Raw genomic sequence first — 24,662 nt, forward strand, 5'->3', positions numbered from 1 at the left:
GAGAGGGAACCATTGGACTATTAGTGGGACGACTTCTGATAAACAGTACTCATACACAGTAGTGTCACTGGAGAGAACTGCATGCATTTTACATGCACAGCTTTATTAAAATTTGATTTTCCATTTGAAGTCCCTTTAAAGAATCCCTTTCTGTAGTGTTAGGGTCTCACAATCCAACCTCTGTGTCTGTCTGGGTCACAGGTTAGGGTGGAGGGGAGTTTGAGGTGGGCAGGCGGAAGTCAGGGAGGTCCCTCCAGTGGGCCCTGGCCATTCTAGCATCAGATCATAGTTTTGCTGTGGTCAAAATAGACGTGGAATCAGGAGGGTGAAGATGCAGGAGGCTGGTGGAAGTCCAGCACAAGGCCTAGGAAGACACATGCTCACATGTTGCATGTGTGCACACTTAGACATGCACCATATGTGCACGCTCACATACCACACATATTGGGCAGCAGACCCAGGGACTCCTAGACCCATGGAAACTCCGTGAGAAGGCACGCTCTGTGAGCCACCAGCCTTATGGTGGAGCCCTCAGGGGTATATTGAGGAAGGCAGAAACTGTGCCCATCTAGGGGCAGAAGGCAACCAGTGCAGTTGCCTGCAGCTGCTGGACATGCAGGCCCAGCTCTGGCCTTCCCAGCTGGGCAGGTTCCCTGAGCTGACATGGCCCCACAAACACTATCTCCAGCTCCAGTCTCTGATGTACACCCCCTTTGTGTACCATCTCTGAGACCCCCCTGGTCCCTTGAAATCAGCATGTGCCTTAAGTGCCTGCCACCTGCACTCTAGGACAAGGGGCCTTGCCCAGGGGCCCATAGGCTGGGCTTGATCAGGAGAGGGAGTTCTTTGGGGAGGCCAGAGGCAGAGGGCCAGACTGGCCAAACATGGGAGGCACAGGGGTACAGGGTTGCAAGCCTGGGGTGAAGACAGAGAGCAGGCGGGGTTTTCCCACACTGGCCACAGATCCTGCTCAGAAGCGTCCACCCCACAGCCTGCCTGTGCCTCCCCCAGCAGGGCTCCTTAGGGAAGCCTGGCCCATTGCAGGGCTTGTGCAGGGTTTGCATGCAGGCTGGAGTCCTTGCTTTCTCAAGGACAAGCAGCGGTGCTCCCACCATTGACTGCCAGCCCCTTCCAGGTCTGGCCCTCACCTCTACTGCCCTGTGGCAGAAAGAGAGGATGGCAGCTGATGAAAGCAGGGGACGGCAGGCTGGGCATGGATTTGGGTCAGGATCCCGGTAAGGGGGCTGAGACTGAGACCAGTAGGGCCCATGGGGTCATGGGATGGAGGAGGTGCAACCAGCGGGGATGAGTGTGGGTACACAGGCCTTGTGTTCGGGCATGCAGGATTCTGAATTAAACACATGTGCATTGTGTGCTTATGCCCTGACAACGACCCTCCAAGCAGATTTCCTTGTAAGCAAATGCAGTCATTGGTGAGGCTGTGCAGCAAGGTCCAAAGCAATGGCCTAGGTGGAAGAGGGCAGGCCCTGGGACCTAGAGGCCAAGCAGAGGACTGCCAGGTTCGCTGGGAGGTAGGGTGGGTGCTCCACAGGCTGCAGGGGCCCTGATGTCAAATTCTTTAAAGATTGAACAATGAAATATGCATTTTAAGCAAGAAAAAGCACACATCTAAACAGTGCTTTTCTGGTTGTGATCTCTCCATCCCAGGTGAACGTGTATGTGCTGGGAAAGACGTTTCTTCTCCTGGCAAGAGAGCTCTGCATCAACGCACCAGCCATAGGTACGTGTCGGGGCTAAGGTGGGGGTCCAAGGGCTGCTTGGAAACCAGTGTGCCAAATGTGTTTTGAAGAACGGAAGGGAACTCCTATCAAAGTGCAGCACCCCTCAAGGTAAGAAACGTCTCCTAAAGCTGCTGGGGACTCAGCAAGAGGGCTTTATTCTAGTGTGACCAGCAGGCCCACTGTGAGTGCCTGTCAAGTGTGGACAGGGTCACACACAGGGAAGCGGAGGGCTGCTGTGTGTGGGACAAGGTTTGGGAAATACTGGCCTCCGGGTACTTCTAGGAAGGTGGCATTTCCACATAGAGAGGAATGGTGGGGTGCCTCCTGTGGACTCCACTTTGTGGCCACAGTCCATTCTTGGGGTTTTTGCCACTTTTGTGTTCACTGAGCTTCCAGTGTGGGCAGCTTTACGGAGCTTGTGCATTCCTCTTTCAGCATGTGGAAGGAGTAGAGTAAGTCCTGTTTCCCCCTGTTGGCAGCACCAGCGTTCATACATGTAGAATCAGACCTGATAGAAAAATCTAGAAGGAAGGGATCAGAACAGCACTTTCTGCCTCAACTCTTTGACTTACCTTTCTTTACTTGAGCTTCACCAAGAGGACTGGTTTCCACAGCCAGCGCAGAGGGCCATCTCCTTATTTGGCCTATCAGCACCTGCAAGTGTTTCCTCAGCAGGGTGGTGTGGGGTCGGGCAGGGTGGGCCAGTTTCCCCAGTGTCAGGGTGTCGGACCAGGCTGGGGCTCCAGGCTTGGCCTATACCCTCTCCCAGAAGGCCCCAGCACTGTGCCAGGGGAGGCCATCCCTGCCCTTTGGGGGTCAAGCTGAGGTTTTCCAGAAACAAAGCAGCTGCCTATGGGGTGTGCGATATAGGGGGACAGAGGCAAGGGGCTGGGAGAGCCTGCTTTACCCTACGGTGCACGCCCACACAGGTTTTCCCTGCAGCAGTGACTGCTGGTGACGCAGTCGGCCAGCCTGAGGCCAGCGGTCTGTTCCCAGGGGCCCAGCAGAGTGTGCCCCCACGAGTCAAATCCACACAGTGGGACTTTATCTGAGGTGCTGGTGATGCTTTAAGAAGTACAGAGACAACCAGACTCCTGGCATTTTCTGGAGTATTCTAGCCACAGCCCTAGAGAGAAAGCCAGCCCCGACTGGTAGGGGCCCAGGGGACAGATGGGCATCTTGGGGACCATAGTTGGCTTCTAACCAGTAAGCATTGTTCAGAACTCTAGGTTTTCCTCATAGTGACGGCAGGGAGGACCTGTTCTCATTGTGTGAAAGAAAGAACACCTGAGTTTATGACTCCCATGATCATTTACCTACACGCGGCTACCATTTTATGCAAACTTTATTATGAAAATCTACTTTAATAGATGAACTATTTTAAGTGACTGTTTAAGATTTGAAGGGAAGGTCTCATGTTAAGCTTGGAAACCATTCAGAACCTAAGAGAGTAGGAGGGACATCCAACCCCTCAAAGCAGGCAGCATGGGTGCCACTGAGAGGGGATCTGGGGCCTGCGTTGTGCCCCAAGTCTGCCTCCACCTGAAATGTGCACCCCCAGTGTCCGGAGACGCCTGAGATTCAGACACCTGGGCTCTGGCTGTGTAGAAAAGGCTTCTATTTCACAGATTCAGGCTACAGCTGGCTACATACCAAAGAGATACAAAGTAAGCGCAGCTGCAGAGCTCGGTGCTTCTGCCTCCCCTGCGCTCACTCAGTGGCACAGCCTCCCCGGCCCCTGCGTGGTGTCTCAGGCATAGAAGATGAGCTCAGGGATCTGCCCGCCTTGGACCCCTGTCCCGTTGGTGCTATCCGAGGAGCACTGGAACTGGAAGGTCACCTTCCCACACTGCACTTCTGTCATCCCCTCCTGCCCAAAGTAGCTGAGCTCGCTGCCATCAAGCACGGCACTCACCGTGTAGAAGGTGTCTTGTTCAACCTGTACTGGGTGTTCAAACCAGACTGAGAAGGTGTTACTGGATCCGTCCGACACAAACTTGGTCAAGTTCTGAGCCAAGACCACCCCCAGCCGCTTGAGTTCAATCTTCACGCTGTACTCGGCCTTCCCAGAGCTGGACCCATACAAGCCCAGCCCCGCAATAAATACCCTTCTGTCCACGGCAAACTGGATGCTGTCGCAGCGCCCACGGTACCGCCACTGGTTGCTGCGGTAGGCAGAGGACTGGAAGCGGTGGCACCTCTGCGGAGCGAGGCCCTTCCTCTTGGTCAGGGGGAAGTCCAGGCGGGGCTTGTTGGCAGCCGTGTACCACAGGAAGATGTGATGGGTCTCCTCCAGCGTCAGGATGTCCGACTGGGCAGCGCCATTGGCAAATTCCTCCAGAGTCATGGTTGGAATTCGGACCAGATAGAGGGCTCGCCCCAAAACGTGCCTCTTGTTGCGTGGGGTGACTGGCAGGCCCTGCCTCTTGCACTCTGCCTCAGCCCAGTGCAGGACAGCCTCGAACACCACCGCCTCCTTTGTGTTAAGGGCCTCCCGAGTCAGGATGATCTCCAGTGTTTGCCGGTCGATTTCACAGAAGCCTTCAGACCGCAGGGCCATCTCGGCCTGCGCATCAATGACCTCCCAGCAGCGCTGGGTCAGCTCGGGCTCCTCAAACAGCCGGCTCTGGGACAGCAGGACGCAGGCATTTTTGGCTTCCAAACTTGTCTCCAGAAAGTTGACGCAGGCTTTTGCCAGTGCGGGGACAATGTACTTCTTAGCAGCATACAGAGTGGCCAACACCGTGTCAGCTTCGAGGTCGATCTCGTCACTGTACATGTACCTAGGCAAGGCAGGTACAGCAGCTGCTGGGGGCTGGCTCCTCAGCACCCATCACCAGGCCGTGCGGGCCTGGGAGGGGTGCCTGTCAGCTGCTGTGTGCATCCCCTCAGAAGCTGTGGGATGCTGCCTGGTAGTGACCAGGCAGAAAGGAGAAACCCCCATCCTAAGCCCCTCAGAGCAGACTTACTTTAGCAAGATCAGGAAAGCTGCGGGCTCCACATCCGGTATGTGGATTTCTGACTTGACTTCTGCGAGGTCCCCGTAAAACATGGCATAGAAAACGGAGCTGCCGACAGCCAAGACGTACTGTGGATGAGGAAGAGAGCTGCGTGAGCCCCGAGGCCCCTAAGCTGGCTGCAGGCACAGTAAGGAAGACACAGGCCATGTCAAGCCACGCCAGGTCGCGGCAGTCCGTTCTTAGGAGGTGGCCCGTCGCCTTTGGGAGCTCAAAGGGCTGACCCTCTACCAACCTTGTGGGCAGGCACCCTCCTGGTCGCCCCCAGGGGTCCTACGATGAAGTGGACGTCGGCCATGAGCTCGTTGTTGAACATGAGCGCGTTCCTGCAAAGGGCAGGGCACACGGGCTTGGCTCGGCAGGCCGCGCGGCGCAGGCCGCCGGCCCTGGGGCGCACGGGGCGGGATGTCGGGCGGGCTCACCTCTCGCGCAGGGTCGGGTGGAAGGACTGCCAATTGGGGCTCTCCAAGTTGTTGTTGGTGGGCGCGGGCGGCGCGGGCACAGGCGGTGGCGGCGCGGGGGCTGGGGCGCTGGGCGGGCTGCGCGGGCCGGCCTTCCTGCCCGCGGCGGCGGCGTTGCTGTTGGCGATGTCCGTGGCGGCGGCCGCGGCGCTGGCTGGAGGGTAGAGCTCCGCGGCCATCTTCGTGGGCAGCGCGGCGGGGGCGGCCTCAGCGCAGGTCTGCGCCACGCCGCGCGCCCTGGCGCTGCGCTGGGGTTTCGGGGGCGGCTCTGCAAGCACAAGGAGGGCGGTGAGGCACTGCGCGACGCGGCCGTGCAGGCAGGCCAGGGGCAGCAGCATGGGGCCGCGCCGGGCGGCGGGCGGGGCAGCTCCCCGCGCCGCGGCCCCGCCCGGCCTGCGACCCCCGCCGGAGCCCGAGCCCGGCCGCAGGGGGCGCAGTCCGGCCCGCCCAGCCCGTACCCGCTGCGGCGCCGGCGCGTCTCAGTGCGTCACGGTGCGCCCGAGGCCCCGCCCCACCGGCGGACGCCGACTCCCCGCCCCCGGCCCGAGGCCCCGCCCGTTCGGAGGATTTGGACGCCCTGTCGCTGGGCCGGGAAGGAGCGGGATCGTGCTACCTAGCAGTCAGGCGCGAGGGTCTCCATCTAGCCTGCAGGTGGGCGCGCGCTTGCCTGGGCCCGCAGAGCGCGCATGGTACCTGTGCTGGGGTGGCGGTTCAGCTGTCCTCTATTACCTCCAAACACCTCCCTCCCACTTTTTTTAATCGGTTCATTTTTTTCACCCCAAAATGAAATGTTAGTAGCTTAAATTTCGTAGAAATGCCTGATGTGGAAAGGTAATTTCTTTTTTTTCAGAAGAAATTACTCTTAGCTTGGTGACAACTTAGCCTGTTCCCATCCTTAACTGCATATCCTCATGGCATGTGGCCCCGGTCACTATGTTGCTGTTGGTGGGGTCTTTCCCACCTGGGGTCTGACACCACGTCAGGACCCATGCATCTACCTTATTTATTTGGAAGGCTTGGTGACATCTGATGTGGGAACCCCTGTGTCCCATTCTTTTTTTTTTTTTTTTTTTTTTGAGACAGAGTCTCACTTTGTTGCCTAGGCTAGAGTGAATGCCGTGGCATCAGCCTGGCTTACAGCAACCTCAAACTCCTGGACTCAAGCAATCCTACTGCCTCAGCCTCCCAAGTAGCTGGAACTACAGGCATGCGCCACCATGCCCAGCTGATTTTTTCTATATATATTAGTTGGCCAATTAATTTCTTTTTATGCATACTAGAGACGGGGTCTCGCTCTTGCTCAGGCTGGTTTCGAACTCCTGACCTTGAGCAATCCTCCCACCCAGGCCTCCCAGAGTGCTATGATTGATTACAGGTGTGAGCCACCGTGTCTGGCCCCATTCTCTTGCTGATGGGTACTTTACAGGATGGGAACATGAATGCTCTGGGGCCTTGTCTGTGCACCCTTCTTCCCATCTGAATTAGTGGACAGTGTGTTTTGTTTTGTGAAACAATTCATTAGTAGTGAAATGCTGGCTCAGAGGATCATTTGTTTATTTTTTGGCTTTAGGGGTCATGCGTAGCCGGCTCCTCTATGCACACTGCCAATTTTCACCCCTCGGGGGTGTGAGAAGCTTCATCCTTCATAGCCTTGTCAGTGCCCACTTTATTTCTTCTCTTGTGCTTTAATACATGGAAAATGATGTCCAGTGTTTTAGTTTGCATATCTTTAATTAATTATGAATGCAGTTGAGTATGTTTTCCTATGTTTATTGGTTATCTGCATTTTTCTGGATTTTATGTTTGTGGCCTTTACCATTTTTATTGGTTTGTTGGTAGTCTTTCTAGTTTGTCTGAACTCTCCAAACTTTAGATTATTGCAGGTATCAGAAGCAAACACTCACAGATAGCATTTCCCAACCTGCTCTGGGTGCTCTCCATACTCAGTTCTGAAGTGGCAGGAGCTGCCATTTCCCCTGTCCTCGAGGAAGCAAGCACAGAAAGGCTAGTGATGTGCTCAAAGTCATGTAGCTTGTAGGTGAATTTGGTCCCAGGCATCCAGCTCTGGACCCTGGCCTCCCAAGGAGATGCTCACCTGCCTCTGCTGGTCTGTCAGATGTGACCTTTGCTAGCCTGTCCTAGCTAGTCATGACTTACCTTGTTGGGACATCATGTTGAGTGTCACGCTTGGCGGCCTTCTAGCTGGCGTTGCTCGGATATGGCAGTGACTTCCATGTACTCCATGCTTGGCCACTCAGCAGCCTCATGCCAGTCCTGGGAGTCGTATGACACTGGACACCTGTCTTTGCAGATGAGGAGACCAAACTTCAGAGGTCATGTCCCCTGCCCCGGGCCATGTAGCTGGTGTGCAGCCAGGCCTGGATTCAGACTTGCAGCTTCAGAGTCTTTGCTTTCAGGAGGGGGTTCCTCACCTAAGGTCACATATGTAACCCCTGCATATCCCTATGCTCCATGTAGGGGAAACATATAGGACACAGCTGAGCAGCTCTGTGACTGGTCAGTGAGTACCCCCTTGGTCACCCCACCCCTGGTCTGAAAATCAGACAGGAGCTCTCTATTTCTTCCATGGTTATCATTGGTCTATTCAAATTTTCAGCCTACTCAATTTTAATAAATGTCCCAAGGAGAACATCCCTTTCAGAAAATATTTGCTGTATTTTTCACAAAAGACTATCCAGAAGATGAAGAACTACAAGTCAGGAAGAAAAATGCTGACAACTCAATTTTGTAAAAATGGGCAAAAGAGGTGAACAGACACTATCCAAATGGCCCAAAGTGCTCACGTTATTAGTTATTTAGGGAATGGAGCACCACTGAACTCCCCCGTCAACGTGGCTGAACTTAACAAGACTGACAATACCAAGTGCTGGTGAAGATGTGGAGCAACGGGAACTCATGCGCTGCTGGTGGGCGCATAACCTCTAGGGCAGGGGGAGTGCACACACTAGAGCCCGAAAGTCCCAGGAGAAACTGCGCGCGTGCCCACCAGGGGCACAGCCACAGATGCCACAGCAGCACTTTAATACTATAGGAACCTGCTGGCAAAGATGGGCTGGCCACTGTGGCCATGGTTTATGTCCCAACTGTCTCTTTTCATAGAAAACGGTAAAGAGTGTAAACGATTTTCAGGAACAAAATACAAATGGCCACAGAGTGGAAACAGTCCGCATGTCCATTAGCAATAGAAACGATCAACAAATTGTGGTGGATTCGTACAATGAAGACAGTGAGAATAATTAAATTATAATTACACACAAAACTTGGGTAGATGTTATCTCAGAATGGGGTGCCAGGAGGGGTCTGCTGGGCAGTCAGAGGTAGTCAGCATCTTGATCTGGGTGGTGGCTTGGGGGTGTGTGGATATCTAAAAAGATTTTAGTAAAAAAAAAAAAAAATCTATGCCCTTTGAATTTTAAATGTATTATAATGTTATGAATAATATGTCGTCAGTTTAAAAAATCTCCATCTCTCTGTTTATGGCCCTTTCTTGTTCCTAGTGCCTATCTGTGTTTTTTTCCCCTCTCTCTCTTGATTTGACTTTGTAGAAATTTGATTTTTTATTGTGATAAAAAAGCACATAACATAAACTTACCCTCAACAGTTTTTTAGCGTACAATGGAGTATTAACTATACGCACATATCTAGGACTTACTGATCTTGCATGACTGAAACTCTATGTCCATTGAACAAATACTCCTCATTTCCTTCTCCTTCCCAAATCCAGCTGCTGACCCACCATTCTACTGCCTATCTCTATGAATTTGACTATTCTAGGTACTCAACGTAAGTGGGGTCACATAGTATTTGTCCTTTTAGTGCATAATGTCATCAGGCTTCATCCATGTTGTAGTATACATCAGAATTTCCTTCCTTTTAAGGCTAAATAACATTCCCTTGTGTAGATAGGCCACATTTTGCTCATCCGTTCATCTCTCCATGGATACTGGTTGCTTCCATCTCTTGGCTGTTGTGAATGATGCTGCTGTGACCATGAGTACAGATGTTCCTTCACCATCTGATTTCGGTTCTCTTGGGTATATACCCAGAAGTGAGATTGCTGCATCAGACAGTAATTCTATGTTTAATTTTTTGAGGAAGCACCCTGCTATTTTCCATAGTGGTGGCACCATTGTACATTCCTGCCAGCATTGTGCAAAGGTTTTTCCTCATCCTTGCCAGTACTTGTTATAATTTTCTTCTCTTGATCATGGCCATTCTAATGGATATGAGGTGGTGGTTTGTCTTGTGGTTTTGATTTGTGTTTCCCAGTTAATTAGTGATGTTGAGCATCTTTTCATGTATTTTTTGGCCACTTGCATGTCTTCTTTGGAGACACGTCTATTCAAGTCCTTTGCTAATTTTGTAATTAGGTTGTTTGGGTTTCTTTGTTACTGAGTTGTAGGAGTTTCTTATATATTGTGGATATTGACCCCCTACCAGATAAAATGGTTTGCATTTTCTCCCATTTTGTAGGATGCCTTTTTTTGTCTGTCAATAGATTCCTTTGCTGTGCAGAAACTTTTTAATTTGAGGTCATCCCATATGTCTGTTTTTACTTTTGTTGCCCTTATTTTTGGTGCCATGTTCAAGAAATCACTGCCAGGACCAGTGTCATAAAGCTTTTCCCAATGTCTTCCTCTAGCAGTTTTATAGTTTCAAGTCTATGTTTAGGTCTTTAGTCTGATTTAAGTTAATTTTTGTGTGGAATGTGAGGTAAAGGTCTATCTTCATTCTTTGGATGTGGATATCCAGTTTTCCCAGCACTATTTGTTGGAAAACTATCCTTTCCTTGTTGTGTGTCTTTGGCTCCCTAGTTGAAGATCGTTTGACCATACGCTCTGGGCTCTGGGCTCTGTTCTGTTCACTTGTCTGTATGTCTATCTTTATGCCAGTACCACACTGGCTTTGGGGTCTTTAAAATTCTTTTCATGATAGTGGTAATTTATTTATTCACTTGTTTTTCTTTTTCTTTTCTTTCTTTCTGAGACAGTATCTCACTGTATTGCCCAGACTGAGTGAAACTCCTGGGCTCAGATGATCCTCCTGCCTCAGCCTCCCAGTAGATGGGACTATAGGTGCACACCATCACACACAGCTAACTTTTAAATTTTTTGTGGAGATGGGTTCTCACTGTGTTTCCCAGGCTGCTCTCACACTCCTGGGCTCAAGCGATTCTCCCTCCTCGGCCTCCCAAACTGCTGGGATTACAGGTGTGAGCCACCGCACCTGGCCTTGTTTTTCTTTATTAGTCCCTTTTGCTTACTTTAAATAATTTAATTAATTTTGTTAATTTAAAATTTTCTGTTATTTGGCTACTTAAAGTAGTTCATTATCTTCATTGTTTCTTCCTTAATTATAAGAAGCATTTGCCTGTAAAATTACCTGAAAGATTATTCTTTAGTTTCCTAATAGTGCTTGGAGGTGAGGGAATTGTGTTTCCTTTTTTGCTAATTTTTAGTTTTATTGCACTTGTGGTCAGGGGGCATGTCCTGTGAGGTTTCTGTTATGTAGACTAGATTGATGGTTTCTTTGTTGTTAAATACATCATTTCCATAACTAATCCACAGACTCTGCAGGACACAGAATTTAAAATATAATTGTTAAATTGAGCCTATGGTGATATGTCTAATTCACCCATTAGTCTTTTTTTTTTACTTAATTAGTGTGTCAGATTTGAGGAAACTATGTAAAAATCTCCTATTATTGTAGTTTTGAAATTTGTTTCCAGTGCTTTTTGCTTCATTTAATTCTTCCTGTGTTACTGTGTGCCTACCGATCTATAACTGTTTAAAACTGCTGTTTTCTGGCCGAGTGCGGTGGCTCACACCTGTAATCCTAGCACTCTCGGAGGCCAAGGTGGGAGGATTGCTTGAGCTCAGGAGTTCGAGACCAGCCTGAGCAAGAGCAAGACCCTGTCTCTACTATAAATAGAAAATAATTAGCGAAACAACTAAAAATAGAAAAAATTAGCCGGGCATGGTGGCACATGCCTATAGTCCCGGCTACCCAGGAGGCTGAGGCAGGAGGATTGCTTGAGCCCAGGAGTTTGAGGTTGCTGTGGGCTAGGCTGACGGCATGGCACCCTAGCCCAGAGTGAGACTCTGTCTCAAAAAAAAAAAAAGAATAAAATCAATAAAATAAAATAAAACTGCTGTTTTTTTCCATCATAAAATGTTTGTGTTTGTCCCTTGACACTGCCCTGCCTGTCACCGCACGCTTGCCGGGCCCGTAGCGTCGCTGCTGCTCAGTCCCACTTGCCCCCACCTGTCTCCCGACATGCTTGTTTTGAAATATTTACCAGTGTTCTGAGCTCAGTTTTCTGCTTCAAGCATTAATCAGCATTGGAGTCCCACCACATCAGGATGTCTTTTACCACACGTTACAGCTCTGGCTCCAGTGGCCGGCGTTTTATTGAAAAATTTTAGAAATATTAACAATTATATTACTTTTAAAATACCTCTTATTTTTCTCCCAGTAATATCTTTTTTTAGCAACCAAATCACCAAAATTATTTTTTAAATGGTAGAAATGGGCTGTAGTTCTAGACAGCTCAGACTTTATTAAGCCTGAGTCCAGCCCAGGGGGCCGTGTGGCCACCGCTCACTGGAAAGGGGGACAAGGGGTCGCAGCTGCCTGAGTTGGGCGGCTGGCTGGATGGCTGTCAGGACCCTGTGGTGGGACACACCAAGGGCTTTGCCCACTCGTGTCACAGCCCCATGTGGTCGGTGTGCAGGAGTGTGGCTTGGGTCCACGCAGTCCCTTGGGTCCCAGGCTGCTTCCTGGGCTGCAGCCATCTTCTCTGACCTCAGAAACATTCCCCGGGTGTTTTGTGTGAGCTGGAAATGCAAGGGAACGCTTGTAGGATCTCACAGGGCTTCCAGGGGCCAGAGCTCAGTCACACAGGCCCTCGTAGGTACAGGAGGCTGATAGGGATCAGTGGAGGGCCAAGGAAGGAGGGCCCCAGGTAGTGGGGAGTTAGCTAGGGTTGGTGGCTCACAAGAGAAACAGCTGACCAGTCCCCTCCCTGTGTCTGTAGGGCTCTCTGTGACCTGCAGTTCCCTCCTCCATTGTCATCTGCTAGCTGGGGCCTGCTTCCAGCTTGGGCCAGGCCCTCCTGCTCAGACCTCAGCCCAGACGGCCCCTCCCTCACAAGGCTCTTCTGCACAGTGCCGGCACGCTCTCTGACAGAGCTCGTGCAATTCCCTCAGCGCACTCCTGGCCTCGCCCCCGTCAGCCGCCCGGTTATTCCCACTCACTCGGCCAGCTGTGTGTCTGCGCACATCCAGCACAATGCCAGGCCTCTGTGTGCGCGTGCCCCCCACAGCACTGCGCATGGGGAGATGCTGGCGGAGATGCCAAGAGTGGGCCCTCCTCTGGCCCGCAAGTGTGGGCTGACATGAGCCACCTGGTGGGTTCAGAGGGTGGTTTGTGTGCCCAGGCCTGTGCTGCTCAAGAACCCCAGAGAATGTTGTTGGGGGTGGCACTGTCTGTATGGTCCGGAGGGAAGGCTGCTGGGTGTGAGCACCCCTGCTACGCCCTGAACACAGGGCCATGAGAGTCAGCAAGGCCATGCCTGGCGCCCCAAGGCCCGGCTTGTGTCTGCAGCGGGCCGGCCTGGTGGTGGGAAGGCAGTTGTTCTCCCTGGTGCAATGTCTGTAGCGGAGGGTCTAGAGGCCGTCAGGACGGGGAGCCCTGGGGCACTTGTGTGCATGGAAAGACGGGTGAGGGTCAACCCAAATCTGGGGGTGTTGCTCTGGCCTGTGTCGTGTGTACTGTGCATACACATTCTAAAGGCTCTTTACAAGGTGTGCTCTTGGCATTGGTGAGGCTGGGCTGAGGGGGTGTTTCTGCTGCAGACCCGTGCCTGTACATCCCACGCTTCGCCCACCTGCTGGAGTTCGGGGAGAAGAACCATGAGGTGTCCATGACAGCCCTAAGGCTCCTGCAGAGGATGAAGAGGGACTGGATGCACACCGGCCGGCGCCCCTCGGGCCTCTGCGGAGCAGGTACGGTAGGAGTCCCAGGATTTTTCCTGTGAGATGGTGCCCTCAGCCCTGGAATCACACCAGCCCAGACTCACTGGTCACTGTGCTCGAGTTCTCTGTCCTGACCCTTGAGCAGTCCGAGCCCGTGCGTCGTGCCTGTGTTCCTAGAGCTGGCCTCCCACTGTGAGCAACCTCCCCGTCTGCTGTGCCTGTTACTGACCCGTTTCTAGGGTTGTTGGCCCGAGGGGCCTTTCCTGGCTCTCCTGTCAGCCTCTGTAGGTCCTAGGATAAGGGACAGAACCCTCACAGGCAGAGTGGACTGGCCGGGCTCCCTGGTCTTGACCCTGAGTTGCCCACTTCCGAGGAGAAGCTGCACAGAGTGCCTGGCTCCTAGCATGGTTACCAGTGTGGCCTGTCTCAACCGAGATGCCAAGTTGCTATTGCAGGGGGTGCCCCAGGGCTTTCAGGCTAATCTACCACGCCCTAGCATGACAGTTGATCTGGTCACACTCCGAGGGCCCCTCTGCATGCGGCTCTCACATAGACCCAGGCTTAGCTCTAGGTGTTGGTGGGGTGAACATGGACATGGCCTGGCTAACTGTACCAGCCATGGACCTGTGCCCCTGCCCAAGGTGACCCCCTCAGGTCAGCAAGGCCCTCACTCCCATTCTGGTGCCCACAGGCATCTCCTTTCCAGAAGGCCAGGTGCCAGTGTCCTTGCACTCTGCTAACAGCAGGATTAATGCTATTGGATATTCATTTTCCATCTGAAAACCTGATTTCCACATTTGCATATTTGCACTGCAGGTTCCAGGCCTTTCTGAGGCCCATGACAGCCCCACCTGGGGACTCCCCACTTTTCCACTCTGGCCTGGGCCCTGTCCTCAGAACCCTCAGCTCCCACCACAGCCAGCGTTTCACACACACGTCGTCTCAAAGTTCGTTAATTGCTTCGAGGGGTTACATCAAAGCAGCTCTCAAACCTTCTATTTTCATTCTCCTTATATTTAAAAGTGTAGTGTGGTATAGCAACTCTCCCATGAGGCAGAGAATTTGGTGGTCCCAGAAGTCCCCACAGAGCATGGGAATGCTCAGGAAGGGTGGACGCTGCCTGGGCAGCTGCCGCTCATCTGGAGTGGCTGCATGAGGCAAGGGTCTCACTGTTCTGGCACAGAAAAATTGTGCCCAGGCCATCACCTCCGTAAGCACAGGGCCGGCCCCAGCCATCCTGAGCTGCAGCAGAGACACTGTGCTTTCACAGTTCCCAGTCCTGGCTGGGGCTTACGAGGACCCCACTTGTTCCTTTCTAGCACTTCTGGTGGCAGCCAGAATGCATGATTTCAGGAGAACCGTCAAGGAGGTCATCAGCGTGGTCAAAGTGTGCGAGTCCACGCTGCGGAAGAGGTAGGCAGCTCTGATTCAGGGTGTGGGGACCATGCCAACGTCTCGTCCATCCAACTGAGTGAGGCCTGCTTGCCAGAACCACTGCTGCCTCCGGCCTGGCTGTGCAGTGGTGGTGGTGGGCAGGACCCAGCCTGGCCCTGATTGTACAAGGGCCCCGATGTCCTGGGGCCCACCCCACTTCCCTCCACAGTGTTCTCTTCCAGTCCTTCTGGGGCCCAACCCTGTCTAGGAAAGATGCCTCCTTCCTTTCGATCCCAGTGTTTCAAAGTTAAGGTGGAGGGTTGTGACATTGCCCTCAGTCACACGCAGGAGGCAGGCGGGAGGTCAGGTGGAAGATCAGTGAGAGGCCTCACCTGTCTCCTGTTTGATGTGGCCCATCCTGAACTGTGAGATCCTGAGTGACCCATCTCCCTCTGGGAAGCTAGGGTCACATGAGGGGCCACTGCATCTATTTAACCAAACCACAGTGAGCCTGGCAGACGTGGGGCATGGGGCTTCGCACTCCTTCTTTGTTGTGTGGTATTAAGAGCAGTTACAGCTCATTTGGAGGGATGGTGTCATTTAAACAGACCTCGACAAGGTAAATATGGCAATTAGTTCTTACAGACCTGTAATTGCTGCTGTACTTACCACAAATCTGAAACACTTGATTGCTGTTTTTCAACTGAGATCATATCCTATGGCACCTTCCAAAAGCAGATGGAAAATTAATTTTGCTTTATATATTTGACCTCTAATTCTCTTTAAAAATTATTTTATTAAACATTTTGAAGAGTGCATAAAATGTAGAAGAGTTGATAAGAATTAAGCCTCAGTCACAGAAGCACAGGCTCTGTGCCTGCCAGGGCCTGGCTCAGCCTCCTTCCCTCTTGAGTCTTGCGACCACATCCTGGGCGCATGTGTGGAAGTGAAGAAGGTGCCTGTGAGCTTTTCTCCAGGGACCTGAGCTGCTGGCAGGACTGTGGGGCACTGAGAGGCTGTTGGGAAGCAGTTGGGCTTGCACTTGTAGCTGAGCGTGGCTGGGGAACCCGGGCCCTTGGAGGGACTGTCTGGTATACTCAGTTTTCAGTGGCTGTTCTCAGGGCATTGGACTCTGTATCACATCTCTATTTTAGGCTCACAGAATTTGAAGACACCCCTACCAGCCAGCTGACCATCGATGAGTTTATGAAGATCGACTTGGAGGAGGAATGTGACCCCCCCTCATACACAGCTGGACAGAGGAAGCTACGGATGAAGCAGGTAGCGCCGGCCTCATGCCTGGCTGCTCCTCACCTGCTCAGCAGTCACGTTTCTTGTAGATGTGCAGCTTTGACACTTCCCATCTGTTATTTCTAAATAAGTGGCTTAGTGACACAAGCTAGGCTATCTGCAGCCAAGCCTGGGCTGCGTGTGTGGCTGACGGGAAGCACATGGGTCAGCTTGGTGAGGCCTCAAGTAAGGGGGCCCCGGCTCACTACACATGGAGCAGGAGCCCCCAGCACCTCCACCTTGGCTTTGCTGGCTTTGCTGCCAGCCTCCCGCCCCACACTGAGCCCCTCCCCACAGAAGCACTTAGAATCTGGTTTTGCTCCAAAATGCTAGAATATAAAGTAGATTCCCAAAGTGACATGTACTTTGGAATATACTGAAAATCCAAAAAAGTACAAAATGTCCCATCTCACCGCCTGGAGGCAGCCTCTGCTCAAGGTGTATCTCCTTCCATTATTGCGTTGTGGGGTCGTATAGGCATAGCTCTGATGCAGTCAGGGCCTGGCGGGAAACAGGCCACACTCTATGGGGTGGGTGCAGGGATGGACAGCAGGACAGAGCAGGGATTGGCCCTGGAGGGGACACAGAGAAGAACCCTGCACATGGCCATGGGGGCAGACATTCCACGCTTGCCCGCTGGGTTGGGCCTGGCTCAGGAGGGAAGCTGAGAAGCCCCCTGCCCAGGGGCGGTGCAGCCACACTGGTCCTGAGCCTTGCTTCAGCCTCCACACCTATGCCAGCCAGGGCCCTGGCTCTCCCTGTGAGTCTTAGGGACTCTGAGAGCTCTGAGGGGTGGGCTTCTCTCCAGGCCAGGCGAAGGTGGGGCCCCCAGGTCCACCTCTGCCATTTTGCCCTGGTCAGCCCCAGTGGGGTGAGTCCAGGCAGCCTGTGGTCAGTGAGGCCCGTGGGGTGTCCCTGGAGGCTCCGGTGCCCGCACAGTGGACGCCTCACTAACGCTCTCCTCCTGCACTTCCAGCTTGAGCAAGTCCTGTCAAAACAACTGGAGGAGGTCGAAGGTAACCAACCAATATTCTCATACAGATGCTTTAGTTTTGTCAGAAAAATTGATTTGTGCTGACTTTAAGCTTTTATCTCACTACTCCAGGTGAAATATCCACTTACCAGGACGCCATTGAGATTGAGCTGGAGAACAGCCGGCCAAAGGCAAAGGGGGCCCTGGCCAGCCTGACAAAGGATGGTGAGCGCACCCTGCCCTCGCGCCCGCTGGCTCAGGGTCCCGTCCAGATACCCCCGCTGTCCTGCCGCCACCTCCCCCAGGCACTGACCTTTTAATCAAGCCCCTCCTGCCACCCCCTTCCTTGGTCATCTGGTCCTACATCACAGGGCCACCTTCGGGCCCCAATACCCTGTTCTGAGTGTCCCACTGCTCCTGGACACCTCCACCCACCCACCTTCTCCCCAACTCCAGTCCTTTTCCGGGCCAGTCTCCATTCCTGTGCCCTTAGGCTGCCATCTGGAGGCCCTTGGGCCATTGTTCTCACACCTGGCTCCAACGCTGCCTGCAGGAGGCCTCAGCCTCCCTCCTGTGCTCAGGCTGTGCGCTGGGCCGCGGGGACCCAGCTGTGGGTACAGGTCGGCCTGCACCCCGCTCCCTCTCTAAGGTGGCCCATGCACATCCAGTTTCCAGTTTGAGGCTTTCATGACAGCTGCAGCATCCTTAAACAGGTCTGCCTGTGATCGCCTGGGTCCCCATGATGTGGGGTGCTGCCTTCCTGGTGCTAGGGTCCTTGTGGGCTGTTCTGGGGACCTGCTGAGATAGGCACTGTCCGTGCTCATAGGATCACCATCACCCCACCCCTGTGCTCTCTCTGCATGTTGGAGCCAGCACCACTCCCCGATGCTCCCTGCCCCTGATCTGAGATAGTTGGCGTCTGGAAGAAAAGGGGCCACCTCCTCATGCCCCTGTGGGGTTTTGCAGCCATTCTTGTTTATTTTTGCATGTGAACATTAGGATCCTCTTGCCTGTCCCCTCCCAGCCCAGCTCTCTGCTTTACCCAGGAGCTTGGACAGAGTGGGTGACAGCCTTACTCTTACCCTATTCTGTCTCCTCCTCCTGGGAGCACCCCTCTCTTCCCTCCTGGGGTTCTCCTCCCTGTGCAAAAGCCCTGCGATGTCCCTGGTCCAAGCCCTCCACCTCCTCTGTTGCTGCCATAAGTGGTCCTTTTGTGTCTACAACTGCTCCTTGACAGTGAAGGGCACTGAATGCTACGGTCTAACTTTGTGCTCTCATGGTATAAGGAACTCTTTCATCCCTTTTAATAGTTTGCAACTTATTGGGTTTTTCAAGTGATGAATTATGTCATCTGCAAACAGCGATTCTGTTATCATTCCTCACCAGGTTTTATGCCCCGCATTTCTTTCTCACATCTAGTTGGTTGCCTGGTCCTTGAGCACCTCACGGGATCACAGTGGTGGCCCAGCACAATCCTGGCTCCCAAGCAGGGCCTCCTGTACCTCCCCAGGACACAGGCATAGCTTGTGCGCCAGGATGCCACGGTCTGTCACGTGGAGGAAGTGCCCACTCTTGCATTCTCATAGTATCCCTGCCTTAAGCAAGTGTCCCAGATGTGTGCAGGGTCAGTGGAGAGACCACAGCCCCCTCTCTGATGCGCTCATGTGATCCATTGTGGTGGTGTCCAAAATGGGGCCTGCCTTGGGTCCGCCGAGGCACCGCTGGGCCACGGTGGCTCAGATTGCCCTGTTGCTGCTGACACTGGAGCGCCCGTCCCGTCCATTTGCAGAGTTGAGTGAAGTATCTTATGATACTTTTGATTTCTTTTGTCTATGAATTTTTTTTTGTCATTTCTTAGTTTTCGTAGTTTTGTTTTCTATTTGTTTGTTTGTTTCCCAGCTGGTTATTAATTTTCCTCTTAACACAGTTTTCAAATTGATTCATTGGCTCTGCTGCCTTCCTGTTCGCCAAGTCAGTAACTTGCACTTTATCTCCGTGCTTCTTGCAGCTTCTCTGGGTCACCTACGCGGCTAATTCATCCGTGTCCTGGTGCCTGTGCACATTCAGGCAGTGGGCTTTTCTCCAGGCATCGTTTCAGCTGTGATCCTGCTGTGAAATGTTTTCAGTTTCTCAGTCTCAGGTTGTGTTTTTCTCTTCCCTGTGCAAGGAGTTTTAAAAGTTCTGGGGAGTGGGCCGTGGTTTTCGATTTTTTTGCTGACTTCTGCTCTCCTGCCTAGGACCAGGGAGTGTTGCTGGCCCCCTCCCCCTTTCATGGTTCGACCATGTGGTAGTGGCCTGTCACCACCAACATGGGCATATTTGCGAGCACCTGTGTGTACTCAGCAAGGTGGCAGTCTGCATGTATTTAAAATGCACCCTTTGATTTTGTGGTTTTGACATCTACACACACCTATGAAGCCATCACCATAATCAGGATGACCCACAGATCTGTCCATCCCAACAGTGTCCTCAGGCCCCTGACAGCCCATCCAAGCCTCCCTGCCTCAGGCTGCCACTGGACTGCTGTCACTATGAATTAGCCATGTTTTCTAGCATTTTATATAAATGGGCCACATAGTACATGCTGCTTTCTGCTGGCTTTTTTCACTCAGTGCAGTTCTTTCAAGTCATCCATCAGCAGTTGGTTATTTTATGGTGGTGTCATGGTCCACAGATACACTGAAGTTGTTTGTGCATTAACCTGTTGGAGGGCATTGGCTTCTTTCCAGTTTGGGACTATTACAAATAAACTGCTAAACATCTGTATACAAGTCTTTGCATGGACATGTTTTTCCTCTTGTCTTGGGTAAATGCCAAGGAGCGGAATTGCTGGGTCATGTGGAAGGTGAGTGTTTAAGTCTTTAGGAAACCATCAAACTGTTTCCAGGGTGCCCACACCATTGCATTCCCACTGGCAGCGCTCCCTTATTTTTTTCTAAAATGTTTATGCTTTGGCTGTCTCACTTAGGTCTGTGGGCCATTCAAGTTCGTCATTGTGTAAGTGTGAGGCGTGGGTCAGCCTCATTCTTGAACACATGGGTGTCCCGGCACTGTTTGCTGACAGTTCCGTCTTTTTTCCACTGGTTATTTTGCAGCTGGGCGGAAGTGTCTCTTGTCCAAGAGCAGACTTGCTCTTCGTTCTCCCGGCTAACAGGTGGTGTGCGGGTCATGTGTCTGTAGGCTCCGTCGAGGACACCACCTCCAGCTTACTTGGAGAGGAGGACACAGAGGATGAGGAGCTGGAGGCTGCTGCCAGCCACCTGAACAAGGACTTCTACCGGGAGCTCCTCGGCAGCAACACCCCAGGCAGCTCGGAAGCCGCAGGAGGCCCTGAGGTGGGCAGCAGGCCCCCAGCCCTGGAGTCCCTGCTCGGTCCCCTGCCCACAGCGGCCAGCCTGGGCATCTCTGACTCCATCCGAGAGTGCATCTCCTCCCAGAGCCGGGACCCCGGTGAGTAACACAGGGGTTGAGGGACAGAGTGACCTGGAAACTGACATTGTCTGCCTGGGAGGTTCTAGCAGGGTGGGCTTGGATGGGAGCACTGCCAGTCCTGCCGGACAGGGCGGTGTGAGGGGTCAGTGGTCCCAACACAAAGAGCTGGGTGTTTATCAACACCCTGAATGCCGAACAGGTTTTGTCACCCTCCCTGGGACTGTCTCCTGGCCACAGGCTCCCTCCTGCCTCAGCAGCCCCTTGCTGGCATGTGGCCCAAAGCCCTGAGAGCCCATGGCCACCGTGTGAAAACTGTAGTGATGCTGAAAAGTCATGCTGGGAATTCTACAGGGGGTCACGAGGCAGGAACCAGCCTTTCTCACCCTCCCTCCCTTTGTTTGACACGGTGGCAGAGCACAGACAGGTCAGATCTCCACTGCTCAGAGGAGCGTTGCTTGCTGAGCTTGGTACGGCAGTGATGAGACGCCCTAAGCAGGGCAGCACAGTCACCCTGTCCCACGATGCCCAGACCAGGCCACAGCAGACAGTCCTGCTGTTCCTCACTCCTCCCATTCTGTAAAACATCACCGAGATTGGGGCCGGGAAGGGTCCAGGTAATGGCAGCTCTAGAAAGAAGGCAGATGGTCCCATCCCTGTACCCTGCCGGGACAACCCTCCCTGCAGCCCAGAGCCTGGGCCCTCCCTTGGCACTCACTCCCAGGCCCTGCCTCCACCAGTCACCAGGGCTTGGCCTCTGTGCACGAGGGGTCTCCTTAAGGGTCGCTGCTCAGTCCATGGATGGGTGTTGATCGAGTGACCTCTGGGCCAGGTGTGGAGATGGACAGTCACTCCTGCCCTTGTGGCGAGGGTTGCTGTGTTAGCAGCGGCACTGGGCAGAGGGCCCGTGCAAACGCTCTGGGGCAAACAAGGTACAGTGACTTCAGAGCAGAAAGGGCCCTTCTGGCCAGAGCTGAGAGAGCAAGGGGGACGAGGCAGGCCGGGAGGGCCTGGGGGGAACGTCTGGGCACTGAGAGCAGCCGTCTGGCCCTCGGTCATGGGGCGGTGTGGCAGGAGTGAGCCCCAGACTGGCTGCATGACTGGACTTGACAGGACTCAGCCGATGGGCGGTGAGGGTTTGTGGAGAGGACAGAGTGCCCCGATTCTGGGCTTGGCAGATGTGCCCTCAACCATGCCGGGCAAGAGGGTGGTGGCCACAGGTTTGGGGACATCCTGAGCACAGTGATGGGAGGCTCCCTGAGTCACCGTCATTTCCACCCCCAGCCTGAAAGCACCACAGCAGGAATGCCCAGCCCTTTGTCTGCAGTAAGACGTCTGTCCCCTGAGCCCCATTCCCTACTGTGTCCCCTTCCCTCTGTTGGGGCCAGAGAGCTTGTGTCTCCCAATCTTAGAAAATCTCATTTCTTATACAAAAGCCTAGGAGTGTTGGGTGGCTTTTTCGTAGCTTCAGTTTAGTGTCCTGCTTTCTTTACTTAGCACCCCGAAGTGAGCATTTAGAGAAACACAAGGCAATGTAGGGGAAGTGCTGGTACTGTGGTGTAGAGGAGGCAGAGCTTCTAGAAGCCCCTTGGCCCAAACACCAGGGTCATGAGCCAGCCAGGTGGTGTTTGTGCCCCTCTAATCAGAACTGACCCTAAATGTCACTGACACTGTGCTTCCCTCCAGCAGACACCTCCGGAGATGGCGAACTGGACCTCAGTGGCATTGACGACCTTGAAATAGACAGAGTAAGCCCCTGCGTGGCCCCTCACCTTCCCAGCAGACGGTTGGCACTGCAGCCCAGGACACCACTGGGATTGGGGTGGGGTTGGCAGCCTGCCCTGCCCCATGGCTTGCCCCTGGCCTCTGGGATGGTCACTCCTTGGCCTCTCCAGACACTCCCTGGCATGAGGTGGTCTTGTGCCCTAGCCCACCACTGTCCCCAGCCCCACCCTTCTAGACTGTGGCTCCAGGGTGGCCACAGCAAATGCATGCCCTTCCCACTGGAGGCCAGAGCCAGCCTCTGAGCCAGTGCCCACCAGTAGGGCCCTGCGCTCTGCACCTGGCCTTTGCCACCATCTGGGCACATGGCCTGTGGTAAACGCAAGTCCCACCCGGTTGGGCCCATAGGGCAGCCTCTATCACGGAGGTGCCCTCGGACTCCGAGGGTGTCGAGTACCTGCAAGTTCTAGGGCTCCAGTCATTTGTTCTGGCTCTTTGCTGTTGATCTCAGCAGTACTTGTTCTCTGTCAGGCCAGAAGCCTCATCCTGTGATTTTATGACCACATGGTACCTAGGGCCAGCTGCCCATTTGCTCCTAAACTGGCACCTCACACCCTCACCTGGTCTCTTCCTGGGACCCGTAGCCCTGCCTTCTGGCTGGCTGGCTCGCTGGCATCCTGGTGTCGACGGGGCCCGGGAGTGCCACAGCATGGGCTCATGGCCTGCATGGGTGCCCTTGGAAAGGGCAGTGGAACAACGGGTATCCCCAGCTTGTTCTCGGCCCCAAGGCCTCAGCCCGGTCTCCACACTGAATAGAGGCCCACCCACGTTTCCCCTCCTTCAACAATTTAAATACACAAACGGGAAGAGTGCTCACTGGCGAGACAGAGCGTAGCCTGCCCTCGGTGTGAAGGAAGGCTGAGGGCACCTACTGTGCTTGCCCAGTACATACTGAACGAGTCGGAAGCCCGCGTGAAGGCCGAGCTGTGGATGAAGGAGAACGCCGAGTACCTGCGAGAGCAGAGGGGTAAGCACCCGCCCACCCACCCCACGGACCCCGGCCTGGGGCGCGGGCCGCTGCTGACACAGGCCACTGTGTTCCACTTGTAGAGAAAGAGGCGAGGATAGCCAAGGAGAAGGAGCTCGGCATCTACAAGGAGCACAAGGTAGGCGTCTCGTGACGCACCAGGAACCTTTTCTGGGAGATGTCTGAGTTTACAGGAGGAAAACATCTCTGTGGAATGTCTCTTCCCTGTGTGTCAGCTTCACCACAGGCGGATGGGCCCCTCAGCTTAGGCAAGGTCCTGAGTAGACTCCAGGGTAGACTGGGTGGAGACTCTGGGCTGGACACTGAGGTCCTTGGACTCAAGTCCCTTGTCAAGGACATAAGAGGCCCCCGCCTCTGTGTCCAGGTCTTTGTTCTTCTGATGACCTGGGAAAGCCTCAGTGTGGCACCTCCCTACTCCATCAGCCTCATGGCAACTCGGCTCTGCGGCTCACTCCATGGTTTGAACATAACCTTGATAACGTGGTAAATTTGGAAGTGGTTCCGTGTCTGAGTGACTGAACAGGAGAAAAGACAGGTCCACTTTCGGTGACACTGGGCTTCCCAGTGCCAAGGGGAGGGAGGTCCAGAGGACAGACACATGGCCTGCGAGCTTGGGAAGACCCCTGCGGAGTTCAGGGCCCGGGGACCCCACACTATGCTGGTGGCTGCACAGGGAAGGTTGGGGTGCAGGAAGTGAGGTGGGAGCTGGCATGAGCTGGCGTAGCCAGGGCGGCCCACAGCCGGCTGGTGGGGCCCAACCTGTGCAGGCTGCCTGCCCTGAGGTGGTCTGCAGCTCTAGCCCTGGGGGTGAGATCTGGGGTCCTTGGGCAGCGGGGACTGTTGACCCTGGCTCAATGCTGGGACAGATGATCTCTCTGTATTCTGGTAATGTCCCTGCTGTGGTCCTCACAAGGTGGCACCTTACTCTGCCACACTCATGTGGCCCTGTGCTGGGTCAGGCACTGGAGGTCTGAGTGGTGGACTCACGGGGCAGATCTGCTGCTATTCTGCTCCCCTTGGCCCCTTGGACACCCAGCCAGCCGCACACCCCAGGGACTTGCCCCGGCCCAGGGCTGAGGGGCTGCCCTTAGTGCCCACTTACCTGGGAAGGTAAGACTTGACTTGGGCAGGCCCAGAAAGTGCTGGCTGGGACCCCTGCCCCGCCCCATGCCTCGGCTCCCTGTGGAGACTGATGGCCAGGTACTGCCCTCCCACACCCACCCACGAGTGACTCACAGCAGACATTTCTTTTGTGCTTTGATTAAGCCCAAGAAGTCTTGCAAACGACGGGAACCCATTCAGGCCAGCACAGCTGGGGAGGCCATCGAAAAGATGCTGGAGCAGAAGAAGATCTCTAGCAAGATCAACTACAGCGTGTTGCGGGACCTCAACAGCATGGGCTCGGCCAGCCCGCGGGGGGAAGACTCCCGCCCCGAGGACAGGGCCAGTGCCAGGAAGCTGTCACGGAGGAGAACGCCAGCCAGCAGAAACGGGGCTGACCCCGTGACCAGCTTGGGGAAGAGGTACCGTGCTGTCCTGTCGGGGCAGGCCGAGGCCTCAGGTCTGGGGCTGTCATGGGCCATCTGGGGCCTGAGCGATGTTTGCCTGA

The 24,662-nt window shown here is 53.9% G+C and overlaps 2 protein-coding genes across 3 annotated transcripts in view; one reads left to right on the forward strand and one right to left on the reverse strand.

Moving 5' to 3' along the window:
- BRF1 (BRF1 general transcription factor IIIB subunit) overlaps positions 1 to 24,662 on the forward strand; it is a 63,277-nt gene that overhangs the window by 31,719 nt on the left and 6,896 nt on the right. The window contains exons 5-15 of one of the 2 annotated variants that reach the window (XM_012746448.3): positions 1,669 to 1,741; positions 13,098 to 13,247; positions 14,537 to 14,630; positions 15,746 to 15,872; positions 16,858 to 16,897; positions 16,987 to 17,079; positions 20,035 to 20,304; positions 21,970 to 22,031; positions 22,951 to 23,032; positions 23,116 to 23,171; positions 24,320 to 24,576. In XM_012746448.3, coding sequence (XP_012601902.1) covers positions 1,669 to 1,741; positions 13,098 to 13,247; positions 14,537 to 14,630; positions 15,746 to 15,872; positions 16,858 to 16,897; positions 16,987 to 17,079; positions 20,035 to 20,304; positions 21,970 to 22,031; positions 22,951 to 23,032; positions 23,116 to 23,171; positions 24,320 to 24,576 — 1,304 coding nt within the window. The remainder of the gene's footprint in view (positions 1 to 1,668; positions 1,742 to 13,097; positions 13,248 to 14,536; positions 14,631 to 15,745; positions 15,873 to 16,857; positions 16,898 to 16,986; positions 17,080 to 20,034; positions 20,305 to 21,969; positions 22,032 to 22,950; positions 23,033 to 23,115; positions 23,172 to 24,319; positions 24,577 to 24,662) is intronic. The other variant, XM_012746449.2, reaches the window with a different exon arrangement.
- Positions 3,070 to 5,681, reverse strand: BTBD6 (BTB domain containing 6). The gene is made up of 4 exons (XM_012746453.3): positions 5,182 to 5,681; positions 4,995 to 5,085; positions 4,712 to 4,830; positions 3,070 to 4,525 (listed from the first exon to the last, which is right to left on the reverse strand). Exons 1-4 carry the CDS (start codon positions 5,556 to 5,558, stop codon positions 3,493 to 3,495), a joined length of 1,620 nt encoding a protein of 539 aa, XP_012601907.1. The 5' UTR covers positions 5,559 to 5,681; the 3' UTR covers positions 3,070 to 3,492.

Source organism: Microcebus murinus, chromosome 6 (assembly GCF_040939455.1).
Source record: "Microcebus murinus isolate Inina chromosome 6, M.murinus_Inina_mat1.0, whole genome shotgun sequence".
NCBI lineage: Eukaryota > Metazoa > Chordata > Mammalia > Primates > Cheirogaleidae > Microcebus > Microcebus murinus.

Coding starts and splice junctions, on each gene's coding strand:
- BTBD6 (XM_012746453.3), bottom strand. CDS start 5,558: ATGCTGCTGCCCCTGGCCTGCCTGCACGGCCGCGTCGCGCAGTGCCTC. Junction 5,086..5,181: donor CACCCGACCCTGCGCGAGAG/GTGAGCCCGCCC, acceptor TGCCCTTTGCAG/GAACGCGCTCATGTTCAACA. Junction 4,831..4,994: donor GGAGGGTGCCTGCCCACAAG/GTTGGTAGAGGG, acceptor CCTCATCCACAG/TACGTCTTGGCTGTCGGCAG.